The 14,321-nt window shown below is 42.7% G+C and overlaps 1 protein-coding gene across 11 annotated transcripts in view; it reads right to left on the bottom strand.

The window, feature by feature from the left end:
* Nucleotides 1–14,321, bottom strand: part of TJP1 (tight junction protein 1) — a 155,223-nt gene that overhangs the window by 60,940 nt on the left and 79,962 nt on the right. For 2 of the 11 annotated variants that reach the window (XM_030456649.1, XM_030456654.1), the window contains exon 1: nucleotides 9,658–10,006. The exons of 7 other annotated variants lie outside the window; for them this stretch is intronic. In XM_030456649.1, the coding sequence (XP_030312509.1) occupies nucleotides 9,658–9,690 (33 nt within the window). In that variant the 5' untranslated portion in view covers nucleotides 9,691–10,006. Of the gene's footprint in view, nucleotides 1–8,966; nucleotides 8,986–9,657; nucleotides 10,007–10,453; nucleotides 10,637–14,321 lie in introns of those variants that run through there. 2 more of the 11 variants (XM_030456651.1, XM_030456652.1) reach the window with 2 other exon arrangements.

The raw sequence follows: 14,321 nt of genomic DNA, 5'->3' as shown, positions 1-14,321 counted from the left end.
CAGCACAATTTGAGGTACAGGACATAAGTTCCACATTGCTGTTAACCAAACTAACTTTACAGACAGAAAAATAGTCCAAATAGTCCTAGCATTACCAATAATCCAACGAACTTAAAAGGTATCCTCATAATGCTGGAAGAAAAAAAAAGGAGCAATGATCTCAACAACTCTCAGCCACTATTTTTACTATTGTTTATACAACTTCCAGAGATAAAGAGGCATTTACTGATGGCAGATAAATGTGACAACGAAGAAGACATTTCAAATTAGCCTTGGTTTATATCCAAAGAATCACCTCTGACTTTATAACCTCAAAGGAAAACTGTTCTTCAAAACTAAAAATCCAAACATACGCTTAATGTTTGCTTCAACTTCCAATCCCAAAATTCCTCTTAAAAGGCAGGACAGGCAGCTATGAAATCAGAGACAAAACCTGCAAGATTTCATTAAGAACAAGGTATGTATTAACTATGTAATCTGGTATTTCAGGTGGGAAATTAACTGGAAAACACCCACTTGTTAAAGAATGAAATTAATTCCTTGATACAGTGCATCAGCAGAGAAACTGGGAACATTGCACTACTGCAGGGATGCTTCTTGGAATGTTGACTTTCCTCTCCCCAGGGGAACTTGCAGTTGCTAGACAGCCACTTCCTGACTTCTATTCTTACTTTGGGGTTGGGGGGAACCAACATGAATTTTGCATTTTACTTGAAGCTCAAATCTCAGATTGCAACAGCCCCCACCCCAGCTCCTCCTCAAGACCAGGACAGAAACCCCAAGACAAGGCTGCTCTCATTCCATTCTCTGACCAACCTGTAACTGTACTTGAGACTGCCCTAACCCAGGTGCAGGACCTTGTACTTGTACTTCATGAGGCTGGCATGGACCCACCTCTCTAGGTAGGACCTAGGTCAAGGTCTCTCTGAAAGGGTTCTCTTCCCACCAGAGTGTCTACCACACAACTTGGTGCTGTCAGCAATGTTCTTAACATTAAAAGTACTGCCAATATGCAGAGTGCTGGAAGGGTTGCAGAGGCAGCCCACTGGGGTAGTGTCCCCTCTCAGCTGGAAGTGAAAGGCATATTGTGAAAGCAACAAATTCTGAATTACCATATTTCCTTAAACAGACCATTTTAACTGAAGGAGGACTTTCTTAATCCAGAACATAGCAGTAATTCCTGTGAAATGGAAAACTGATATCTTTTGAACTAATTTATACAACTGCTTTTTGCACAACTGAGTGCATTTAGGTCAGTGTCTTCTGTCCCAGAAAACAGCATGATATCCACAGAAAGGTGAACTCTTTGTTTTACTCCATCTGTAACTCAGGTCCTGTCTACATGAACAGTCAAGCCAGCAAGATTTTTCAGATAATGCTTGCTTTGTTGGCCAGACACAATACTAAAAGTAAAGTTATGCATTTAAAAGGATGTAGCTTTTTCTGATAAAGGGTGTAACTTAAGAAGAATGCAGCAATTAGTGTGTTCCTTATTTCCTCTTCCAAATGCATCACAAGGAAGGATAAGCAGTAGATGCATTCCAACGTGTTTTTCACAGCTTCTGACTGTTTCTCATCTGAAGTTTGCATTCTTACATGTTGCCATACTTTCAGCTTGATCTTTAAAGTTTTATTATCTAGAATTTCCATATAGAATTCTAGAGTTCTTCAAGGTGTCCTTTATTTGCTTTGGCATTTAAAAGGGCATTTATGATTTTCCTTTCCTCTCCCTACGGCCTTTACCATTCTCCTACATAAAGCAGAAATTATCAAATGAGCTTGAATCAGCTACAAGAAGAAAATACTCCCACCACTTGAGCAAAACATCCAAGTTTTCACTACGTTTCTTTCAGGTTAGGTCTGATATTGCCATCTTCCATTTGTTTTAATTTAAATATGTTTTACACAACTATGCAGTTAGTCTCGATGAGACAATTCTGTGACTAAGGCTCAGTCATAGAACACATGGTTTTACAGTAACTATTTGAAGAGTCCAGACACCTCAGCTTTTGTGCTAAGGTTTTGTTTCTTTGATGGGGAGGGCAGAGGCAAGAAAGAAGAGTAAGAATAGGTAGCTGACTCAGGATTAGTAACTGAATGCTTGCCTTTAGCTCCTTCTTTCCTTTCATTTTCTTCTCCTTCAAATAACACCTAGCATTTGCTGCCTCGTTTTCTTCTTGCAGTTCCTTTCCTCCCATCATAACTCTCAACTGTGGCTTAGCCAACAGAAGCTTGCACAGAAATCCTAAGAAGGTAGGCGAATACAATTAAAATATAATCAAAGACAGATCTTTGGCCGCCCCCTCAGTGAAAGTTCATTTGAGAAATCAGATGCCAACCCTTCATTCAGAAGCTGACTAAATTCAAACAACTCTAAAGTATGCCAGAGCTCCAGCTAGTCCAACTTCCCCCTCTGAATCCTTCCTTAAGGAGATGATACTTTCTTGCAGCAGCTTGGAACATGTTTACTATATATTAATTTCCGAGTCCCACTCCAGGCTTTTAAAGACCAACTTCATCTGACACACTCCTGGAACCTCCTGTGTCCTGGAAGAACACAATGATGCAAATATTTTCAGTTTCAGAGTTGTCTAAGAAATAGTGAGTGGCAAAGACAATATTCTGCCAAGACACATAATATCACAAGAACTGAAAGGAAGGGCAGGGGAGGGGGGGTGGGCTGGTGTACATGACACTTAACAACAACTTTGCAGTGATACAGTGCCTCTACCATTCACTTCACAAGATAACACTGCATAGGTTAATACTATCTTTACATAAGATTTACATATCTGCTGCTGACTACAACATAAACAAAACTTTAAAATTCTGATAAAGCTCATTGTATACAGTCAAGAAGCTCCCTAAGTGCCCCCAACATGATGGCTTTTGAGGCCCGCTTACTATCTTACTGATAAGAGATACTTGTTTTTCAGTTCAACTGGTACTAATGCAGCTAAGAAATGTAGAATACGGGGGTAAGCAGCTGCAAGATGAATAAAATAAATATGCAGAGTTGGATACTGACAGGGTATTTAAACCACTTTACTGAAAGATCCCCTTATTCGAAACTCAGTTTCCTGGGCAGCTCTAGGGAGCATTTACCATCTAACTACAATCAATTTCATGAGTAAGATTGCAGTATGCCAGCTTATTTTCTCCAGTGTGTTTCTACAGCACTATATCCAAATCAGATGAGACATGCCTTTGGTTCAAGCCACTAATACAATTTTTCTAAAGCTGTAGACCTTTCTTCTACTCCCTACCTAAAGGTTCCCTGTTTCAGGAGCATTAATTCAACCTACATTACCATCAGGGGCAAAACCTGAACAAAATGCAAGTCTGTTAAGCTCTCTCATACAAGACTACACTCCAGGAATTCCCATTCCTACATAGCTGGGTTATTAACAGAGGGGTTTATCCTGTATGCAATGGCCAGTCACTTCCCACAACTTAGTTTTGAAGAAAACATAAGCTCTTTTGTCAGAAAGCCATGCCTTCAAGCCTGGATTCAAGATCTTAGTACCCACTGGAAATACTATTGTAGGGAGTCTATTTTTACAGGAAAAGCCTGAACCTTTTCCACTCAATACTGTGCTGGAAAACCACTTCATGTGGAGGTATTAATAGGCAAATGAGTGTTTTTCCATGTAACACACAGGAACAATCCTGGTCAAGTGACAAAGTTTGCAGACAAGCATCCTGTGTTGAAAGGGTTAACATGGTTTCCTCTCAGATTTAATTCTGGGGAAGCCAGCCATCTACACTGAACATGAATTCTAAACTTATTATGAGCTTTGGAATTTGTTCTGATAAACAATACTTGGCATACTTAAGCCCCAGGTACTATCGTGATCCTCTACTGGTTAAAACTGACTAATTATCTGATACCACATTGACAAGTAACACCTTCTGAAGTTACTTCCACAGTTTTACAGCTACAGTAATTCCAATTGTTTCTATCAGAAACAACAAATCTTTAGATAGCATAATTAAACCCTATAAATATTTTCAATTAATCTGAAAGCAACTGGGTAAATTTTTTACTTAATTTTTAAAGACTACAATATATGATTTTTAAAACTATTTTATAGCAATTTGTGCCAGGTCAGTCCTTTTGCAAACTCATGTCACCACTGCTCACAATTTAAGTTATACAGAACCTGACATCATTGTTCAAATTTCACAGTCTGTCCTGTTTCATCATGTTACTGCATCTAGTTATAATTTAAAGTTATTACTTTCTTTTTTAATTACCTTTGCTTAAAGAATTGAGCAGTGTCTCTTCAGTCACAAATTACTTCAGAATTTCTGTATTATGCAGCTTCATAATGAATACAGCCAAGTCATAAATGCTGTAGCAACACTGTAGTAGTGGCTGTAGTTTCAAGGAAATCAACCAACAAGGTCTGCAGGTAAAGGCAACAGATAGTCTTTCAGTCACACCAATTATGTCACAGAATCATAGAATTGGCTGGGTTGGAAGGGACCTCAGAGATCATCAAGTCCAACCCTTGATCCACTACTGCTGCAGTTACTAGACCATGGCACTGTGTGCCACAGACCAAAAGCTCTAAAGTGTATTAACAAGTCTAAAAGACATTATCTCTTTCTCTATGCATCTTGCTTATCCTCTTGTCTAGATACATCATAAGAAGCAGTCACCAGGCTGAAGTGTAACTACCTGAAACAGGGCCAGTTAATAAGAAGAAAAATACAAAGCTGAATCCATAAATGGAGGCCATCTGTTAAAATGATTGCTGACCCAGTGGGGCAGAGGGGAAGATGCTGTCACAGGACCCTATTCAATCTGGGCAAGGAACATTATGCACAATCCCAAAGGACCATGAGTTGAAAACTAATTACTGCCTGGCTTAGGAGGAGTAGGAGGAACATTTTGTAATGAAGCTTTTAACAACTCAAATGTAAAAGGCAGCAGTGAGAAAGGAGACTGCTCTGCAGTGCAGCACTCACTGGGAAAAGGCTTGGAGCTACCAATCAGAAGAAACTACCTACTTTTGCTCAATTTCTATTTTTAGCTACTAGTACTTCACATATTTGGAGGTGGGGTGGGGAGACAGACTATCAGAGAAATAGCAAGTTCTGTTATTGCTTTCTCTGGTATGGAAAACTAACAAAACAACTTATGATGAGTTATGTAGGCCAAAAAAGGATCATAGTATGCTTGCTCACTTCTCATAATAACATGAACTTCTCCAAAGCAACAGTCCCCACTGTTATCTTACTGAATTTAGGCTGCCCTCCCCCAACACAAAAGGGAAGAACATCTGTTTATAACAGATTAGGAAACAAGAATCCTATTATAGATTACCAAATACCCTTGAGAAAATAAATACTATTTTAACATAAAGCTAGTATTTAAATTTTTAGCACCTACAACATATCCAATTTTTCCTGGTGTCTAAATAAATCCTGATGTACAATGGCTGGAAACAAGTCTACAGAGCTACTGAAGATGCTCCAGAGTTAGGAATAGCAAGTGAATAAAGTGCCCAGTCCTGCACATGCTGGGGCAGTTCTCCAACCTCCCAGTAGCCCACCTACATATCTGAAACAGTCCTTGTGGCTTAAGGAGTTATCTAAGGATATACCATGGATAACCAAGCAGGCACCACTGTCCCTGGTCAAGTCACCACAGCCGCACTTGCTACTTTGCAGGATCCAAAGGACCCACACTGGACCTTACAGCAGCCAGATGAGCACGTCCTCCTCCATTTCCTCATATCCCTCACTGAAGCGTGTTCCAGTCCCTTGAAACAAGGGTCCCCCTACTATTTATGAGTGTAGAGCACATATTCGAATAATCTGTCTCTACAATAGCATAACTGTAAGACAAGACAACATTTCAGGCCTTTTTGGATTCAGCATAAATACACTGCACAGAATCACAGAATAATTTTAAGACTTCCCTACGGCTGTTTGCTTTATCAGTACATTCAGTGACAAAGTCATGAGCAATATATTTCCCTGAGAAAGCACAGAGCATAGTTGGATATTAATTTCTGTTATATTTGTACTATGATAACCAGAAAAAAAATTCAGGACATATAAATGGCTGATGTCTTTCTTAACCAGTCAGTAGTTTGCTGTACCAATTAGATATCAACAGACATCCTATAAACTTAAAAATAAGTGTTTACTTCAAATATTACCCTTTAATTCCAGTAAACAAAATTTGACACAATGTTAATAAACTTAACGTTGGGACTATTAATTTTGACAGACACATCTATGGCTTTCCTGTCCCTACACTGCCTAATCTGATTTCCCCTCTGATACACACAGGACCTCACCTTTCCTCTAGTTATAGAGGACAGGAGAACAAGACAAAGGAGGATCCTATTTCATGCTGCAAGCTTATTGGCACAGCCTGTAAGAAAATGGGTGAACAGCTGGATCCTTGGTCCAAACTTCACAACATCAAAGTTTTTGGATAAGTGCTTTGACCTGAGATAGACAATACCTTTGCAGAGCTTTTTGAGTAATAAAACCAAGCACAGTTCACAGATGGAATAGTTCACTGTTTTAAACTCAGTGTCTTATGCTGGGGACTTGTTATCAAGTACTTTCATAAGTCATCATACAAGAAAGTTTTGACTAGGATGGTACATTGTGGTGTCCATGCAAGCTTAATGACTCAAGCTTAATGACCATGACTCACTTCAAGCACTAATACCCTGCTTTAAGCTTTATTTTTGCAGACAGAAGCCAAATAACTACTCTCACAGGACATTAGCAGTAGTACAATGAGAACATTAAAATACCTATGACTTATAATTCTACATGTTTCCTTGAAATAAAGATTAGCTAGTTGGTCACTGATAAGGTCTTACTGATTTTTCCACTCTATAAGGTGTAACCAGCTCCCAGGCACAGTCAGATTTCAAGCTCTGTTTACATTACAGTAATCTTTGTGCTGCAAGTTGAACCAGACACAAACTCGAGAATATAATTCATAATGTCCTACAAAGTGTAGAGCTGATGGCTCTTCTCACATTCAGGGAGTCTTGAACTGTTAATGTGATCAAGTTCTCAACTTCTGATTGAAGTGGTAGATACTAGATAACATGCCTGGAGCTAGAAACACAGAACAACCAAAATCCAATTAATTACACAACTGAGGTAAATGGCTTGGAAATAGTCTTTATGCATATATTTAAAACCAGAAGGAGATCCCAAGGACTTAATTTCAGCATTCAAAAAAACTCAAGGATTCAAGAAGTCCTGTCCTCACATTTACTACTTAAAAGCATTTGTTGTGTTGTTTTTTTTAACTTATGTGTACTACAGTTGTACCCTCATCTTTAAGGTGTAAAGTTTTACATGTCACAACCAGAATTCTCACAGTACCCATTAGTACCGTTCAAAAGCACATCAAGAGACGAGGGCCCCTTACAATTTGCAATCAAAGTCACCACTAGGTTAGACTGCAATGAAGATTTCATTTTCTCACCGTTTTCTTTTCTATACTAACAGCTACAGCAAGCATTTAAAACCTTAAAAAAACCACATTCTTTTACAGCATAGCAGAGAAAAAGTTAAGTAACCAAAACTGAAGGGGAGAGGAGGGAAACAAAGACTGCTGATAACAGAGTGTAACACAATCAATCATACCACCCAAGACTCCCACATGTACAATTAAGAATTATTCAGCTAATCAAATTTCTTTCTTTCTTTTTTAGTTCTCTTCTGGTGAAGAGTGCCAAGATAAATGTGAACCTGGACACCAGGCCCACAAGGCTAAGGAGTATTTTACATAACTATTAAGAAAAAAACCAGAGGTTTTGTTGTGTTTTTTTAATGCATTACAATCCCAAAACCAAGTAACTGTATACCATACCAAAGGGGTGACTGAATGAAACGAGATCTGAAACTTGAACGCATAAGTTCTCCAATATTCTAGTATTTCTAAAATATTTATAATCCCCTCCCTCTACAGTTATTGAAACTATATGAACAGTAGCCCAGGAAGTAATGGCTGAAGTAGAAAGAAGACAGTATAAGACTCTAGTCTCTAAAGACACTTCTGTAATCAAGATAAAAAGGTAAGAAATAGCTTTGTTAAAAGGCTATTACAGGCTGTAAGAATTTACACTGAAAGAGTTACAGGACTTTATTTTTTTTCCAAGAAAGAGATATGCTGTTTCACATACATGAAACATACATACAAACTACCAGTTTGAAATATTACCCCAAACAAATTACTTCTCTAGTTGAATGCATTTACTGTTGAAATGTGTGCCCATATTTGTTCAAATTTAACAGAAGATCTCTGAAACCAGACTGAGAAAGGGGCATGACACTCTGTATGTCAACACTGGCATTTAATTTTTTTTTTAATTGCACTTTGCAAGCTGAAGTTACCTTCAATACACATTGAAACTAAAATTAAGCCCTCGGAGTTGATAAAATCGCCACAGCTAACAATACCTTACAACCAGTAACTTTACGACTAATTTAGTGTTTCAGGAAGGATGAAGTTTCTCGATCGTGAAAGGTGTGCATTTTGCTTCAGCCTGCAGAATGTCACTTGTGAGTAAGTGCATACCAGCAAGTGACATCAGACCGAAACCGCATAGTTTCACTCGAGAGCAAACAGGACACTAAGCCGTGCTCCAGCAGCACCAGCGAACACACAGTGGGAACTTGTCACACTGAACAGCGCAGCTACTCGCAAGTCACAGCTAAAAATTAGTTCGAAATTTAAATTCAAACTAGTTTCAAAGCAAACTTATAATTTCATACGAAGGAAAAATAACCTGTTGAGCGAACCTAACTCCACCTCTTTCCCTCGGGGACGTTCATCATTACTCACCGCCGCGGCAGTGCCGGGGGAGGTCAGAGTACACACCCCGCAACGTGCACCTGCACCAGCAACACCTACGGATCAGGTGGAGGGCCGGCACACGGTCCCAAAGGATTACTGCCGCCCCAAATCTGTTTACCGTATGTCAGCAAGAATCAACCCCGACTGATTCAGCGGGTACAGAAAAATCCTGCAGTACTGGACTCTCCCGGTTAAACCTTTCCTAATTGCTATCCGACTCTTCAGCCTGGAACAAAAGGGCACGGCCTGCCCCAGCGCGCAAACCCCTCTGCCCCGCAGCCGCACAGAGCACACCCAAGCCGCCACCGGGGGCTCCTCCCGGGGGGGCTCCTCCCGGGGGGCCGGGCCCAGCTCGTGGAGCTCGCCCGGGTTCGGGCGGACCCGTCCCGCCGGCGGGGCCCGTCGCCCGCGGCGCTCCCCGCCCGCCAGCCGGGCGCCGCCACACATCCAACAGGTAGGCGGGGGGCGGGGGGGACCGCCGCAGGAGGCGGCCAGAAGGGAAGCGGCCCCGGGCCTGAGGAGGCTGCGGGCCACCTGCGCGCTCGCCTGGCGCGGCCGGCAGGCAGGAGGCTCGCTGGGCGCACAGGGAATGTCGCTGGGAGGCTCCGGCCCGCCTCGCCGGCCCCCTCAGGCCGAGCGGCCCCCCAGCTGCCCGCGCCCCCGAAGCGGGGGAGGGAAGCCGCGGCCACTGGGGCACGGGCTCCCCGGCGCGGCGAGCGGCTGCAAGGCTGCACGGCCAAAACCGCGCCGGGGACACGGCGGGGATTAAAGCGGGGAGGCAGCGCCGCCGCCCCGGGGCTGAGCCTTACCTTAGTGGAAGCCGCGGCGGCCCTGGCAGACATTTTGTTTCCTCCTCTCCCCCGGAGTAGGGTGAGTGTGTGCGCGCCTGCAACTACTCAGGCAGGGGGAGAGAAACTCCCCACCGCCGCCCGCGCCTCACGCAGCTGCCCGAATAAACATCCCAGGGCGCGGGGAGGAGGAGGAAGAGGAGGGCAGCGGGGAAGGGGCGGGGACGGGGGAGGAGGAGGGAGGAAGAAAGAGGAAGGGGAGCGGAGGTTCAAGTTTTATAAAAGTCCGGTCTCTCTCTCGCGGCCAGCGGCGCTTGGTACCCCACTGCTGGGATGCGCCGAGCTCGCTCGGGATGCGGGCGCGGAGGGCGGGAGCGGCCCCGCGGCCCTCAGCCCGCCCGTCCCCTCAGCGGCCGCTCCGCGCACCGCCTCCCCCCGCCTGGCCGCTGCCGCGTGCCTTTCCCCCCGCGCAGCCACTGACATGTCTGACTGCCGGCGCGGACCATCCCCACCGCGGGGGGGGGTTAGGGGCTGACGGGGAAGCCCCGCACCGGTGCCGCACCGCCCTCTGGAACAGCCGCCCGTCCCGAATACCCCGAACGGCGGCGGAGGAGCGGTGGGGGACCGGCTGCCCCCAGCCCTGACGGGCGGCGCGGGGACGCCCGCAGGTCTCGTCCGCCGCCGGGCTCCCCCGCGCGATGGTCGGGGCGGCGGGCACCGGCGGCGGAGGCCGAGCGGCTGCCGGCGCATCGCAGCCTATGGGAGAGCGGGGGGCGGTTTGAACGGCAGGGAGCGGAGCGGGCCGGGCCCGTAACACCGGTACCGACGAGCAGCCCCAGTCGGACTGCTAGGGAAGCGGCACAGGCTGCTACGGGCCGAAAGGCCTGGAGGGCGACGAACGGCTGAGCGGGGCCAGCGCTTGTCCTGCGAACACTTGGGGCGAGCACATTCCTTGACTGCAGGGCTGGGATGTCAATCAGTGAGGGCTCGAACCTGGTTTTGTGTTTGTCTATTGTTTGAGGGGGCGGAACATTAGTTTTCAAGTTCCTAATTGTACATTTTGTTCTTGAGATAAAAGCAATAAAGACACAAAAAGAAAACAACTTGGGAGATTTGATTTGGTTTAAGGTGGTGACTACATAGCCTTAGCATTTCCTACAGCACCAAGAACTGCTTTTTCAAGTTTTTTAGGCAAAGGGTTTTTAGTGTCTCTTATGAAGTAAGTATTTATTTAAGCACTAAGAGAAACATTTTCTTCCATTTAGAAAAAGGTTTTCAAAAGATCTTATCTTACTCCTCGGAGGTGAATGCTTAACCCATGCAGGATTAGACTGTATCTAAAAAGAGCTGAAGTTGTGACTTGATCACACCCTTGCTTTACTCAGTGGGACATCTCAATGCCACAGAAAGCTGAGTGCATACTCAAAGTTTTGTAGGACCAAGTCATAAGTCAATTAAACCACTTCCAAAATAAAGCATCTACTAACGTGCTTCAAAGCTCAGTGAAAAGATGGCATGTGCTGTGTAATAGCCACATCACTACATGCTATAGTTTAATTAACTGGTTAATTTACTCTTTAAATTATTAGACTAGAGCAGACTAGTTTATGACTAAATAGATACATCAGCTTCCAGTGAAAGGACAGTAGGTGAGAAAAAAAATCTCAGTCCAAAATTGCACTCACTGTGCAAACATTCCACAAGATGACAGTAAAAGTGCCACAGACTACACAGGGCCACAACTTCCTTGCAGTTGTACTTTGCACTACCAGCTGCTTCTGTGCTCCACTGCTATCTTCACAAGTACTTAAATTCTTAAAAAGAAGCAATAATTCAATGATCCAAATCACTCCTCTACTAAGAAACGCCCTAACCAAAGCTACTGTATGAGTCTTAGGTTTGTTCTCCTTTGAAAATAAACAAATTCATATTCCAGGAAATAGCTGAAGCAAATTCCCAAGGCAGCAGTCTGAAATCAAGGGGGAAGGGCCAACTCCTTGGCCATGGCGTGGAGAACGCAGCACTGCACGGAAGCCGGAGCCCACTGGGATCCTTTCCCTGGGAGCAAACAGTGCCAGTCCTCTCTGCCTAGAACATCCTAGGACAGCCTCAGAGTTCCTGTCACCTCTTGTTTCTGTTTCTTGTCCCACAGAGGCGCAGGGCTGTGTGGAGCTCAGTACGGGAGTGTCCCCAGAGGAGTTCTGCACTGCAGCACTGCCAGAGCTCCTCTGCTGGCCCCTGCCATTGAACACACTACTGCAGGATTTGCGTTTCTTAATCACTAGACATAATTAAGCCTCAGATATTATTTTTTTTTTAAATCTATCTGCATATGCATAAGGTGGGATGTGACATTCTTTTATGCTCACATGCTTCACTGCAAGTATTTACCAGCAGAGGCAGGAAGGAAAAGGCTGAGATCACAACAGGAAGGAGGGGGAAGACTTCAAGGTGTGGAGACGCAAAAAAGAGAATCTTAGAGAAGCAAAGCTACCATCAACAGTATTGAAAATGCCAAATCAAATGCGAGTCAAATGTTGGTTGAGTAAACCTAAAATAATTATATTACCTGAAAGAAACCTCACATGATACTCATATTTAACTTTTTTTTCTATACAAATATTATTCCATATTGCATTCTATAAAAATATATTATATAATATATATACTATATATATTTTTTTAGGTCCTGAAATCAGGATGGCCTCCTCATTGATAAAAATTTTCTTTAAAGTCAGCAGCTGAAAATAAGCAAGTGCTTTGCTCATCGTTTAAATAATGGCTACTGGGAAACATCTAAAACAATTATTATATTTTTGTGGTGGAAATGTAAGAATAAAGCTACTATTTAATCGGTATAGCTTATACCTAACCCTAAATTGATTCCAAGGACAACGAAGGACGATCAGATGCGTGAATCCTTCTTTCTGGCTGCAGGCACGGATCTGTTACACTGCAAGAGCAGGAAGTCTCTTCTCTTTTTTGTGTTGACTTAACTTTTTAAGAAATGTTTTGACCACTTAAGGACAAGGAAGAAGGAAGCTGCAGAACCGCAGCCACTACAGAGATAACTTCCTGTGGGTTTTGTGGTGTGTGAGGCTCAGAAAGAGAACATTTCTTATAGGATATTTCAGAGATACTCAACAGTTTTGCTGCACTATTTGGCAGTTTTGGGATATTTAGCTGTGGATATGAGTACATGTTCTCAATGATGTCAAGCAGTTTAGTTCATGATTAGTTAGTGTCTATTAGTTAATTGCCACTTGATTTCAGCATTTTGAGAAAGAATAAAAAGAGGAAGAGAAAATCAGAATACACCACGTAAACCACAAAAGAAGAAAGTAACTGTTTTCATCTCAAGAAGTAAGCAGGTGGTTTAAAGAAAGCTGGGGGAAAATCATGCCTCAGTATTACACAGCATTTCAGTGCTGAATAAAGTCCCAAGGGAAAAATTCATGTAGTAATGATGCCCAGTAATGATTCTTATCTTCCTCCCACTTCCATGCAGTAAAATTTGCTTCCTTTATCTATTTCCTCTTTAAAATGCTGTGTACCACTGCAGATGCCTCTTCTAAAAACATAGCACGTAAGTGCTCAATGTACAGTGAATCCATTGCCTCCCACATACTGGAAGTGTTAGACAAAGACAAAATCTCAAACATCTGTGCTCTACCTCTCACTAATAGGTTAAAGAATACACCTCAAGTACACACCAGAGGCTGGGTATGCCCTGAATGGGAATAAACCCAACCCATTTTACCAGTCAGCAAACAATAAAACTCCTGCTGTTCTGAACTAATTGTTATTTCTTGTTTAACACCTTTAAAAAATGTATTAGGTTTAACACAGAGAAAGGATTTTTTGTTCAGTCAGAATATCACCTCAATGTTTAAACAAATGGCAAGTGTACAAATAGCTTGAAAATAGGTTGCCATGGCAAAGTGAGATTATTTCAACCTCAAAATAATTAAAGAATTTATGACTGTAGAGATGATGAGTAGTCTCTTTGGTTATTATTTTGGGATATCATTAAAAAAAGAAACTCTTATTCTCCTTGGTTTGAACTGGGTCCTAGAGAATATTTCTCATCTGTATAATTATGTGTAGTGACAAAATCCAAGACCACTATTGAAGAAAATATTATCCATGCATTTTCAACTTGGTTCATGATGGCAGAGCTAGTTTATTACAGAAATGTTACATAAAACTCTTCTAATTCTCATCTTACACAGATATTTTGTGAACAGGGCTATATATTTAAATGCTCTGCAGCTGATCAGGTATGCTTTTATTAAATACTTCACTGCAAAGTAGCCACTGGATGTCAAAATTTCAGATATTCTTAACTGTTCTGCTTTCTCCAGGTTTATTTGGTGGAGAGAGGATCATAAAAATAATCAAAGACAGATGTGGAACTTAAGCCAATGTTCACCCACTGATGATATGGTTCCATTAAGATAAACAGCTACACCACAGGCAAGAAAGACCCAGACCCAGCTACCATTCTTACTTTTCATATTTTGCTTTAGGAAAGCATGACTAGCAGTTCATTCTTAAAAATGCTTACCCAGACAACAAGCATCAGGTACTGAAGATGAACTGCACAGGTAACTCTGATAAGGAAAACCAAAGACTGAACTCACATCAGGATGAAGATCTTTGTTACTTACAGACTGCACCTATGT

The sequence above is a fragment of the Calypte anna genome, chromosome 10 (genome assembly GCF_003957555.1).
Source record: "Calypte anna isolate BGI_N300 chromosome 10, bCalAnn1_v1.p, whole genome shotgun sequence".
In the NCBI taxonomy this organism is placed as follows: Eukaryota; Metazoa; Chordata; class Aves; order Apodiformes; family Trochilidae; genus Calypte; species Calypte anna.
The sequence above is the reverse complement of the archived record's forward strand: the minus strand, read 5'-3'. Positions and strand labels throughout refer to the sequence as shown.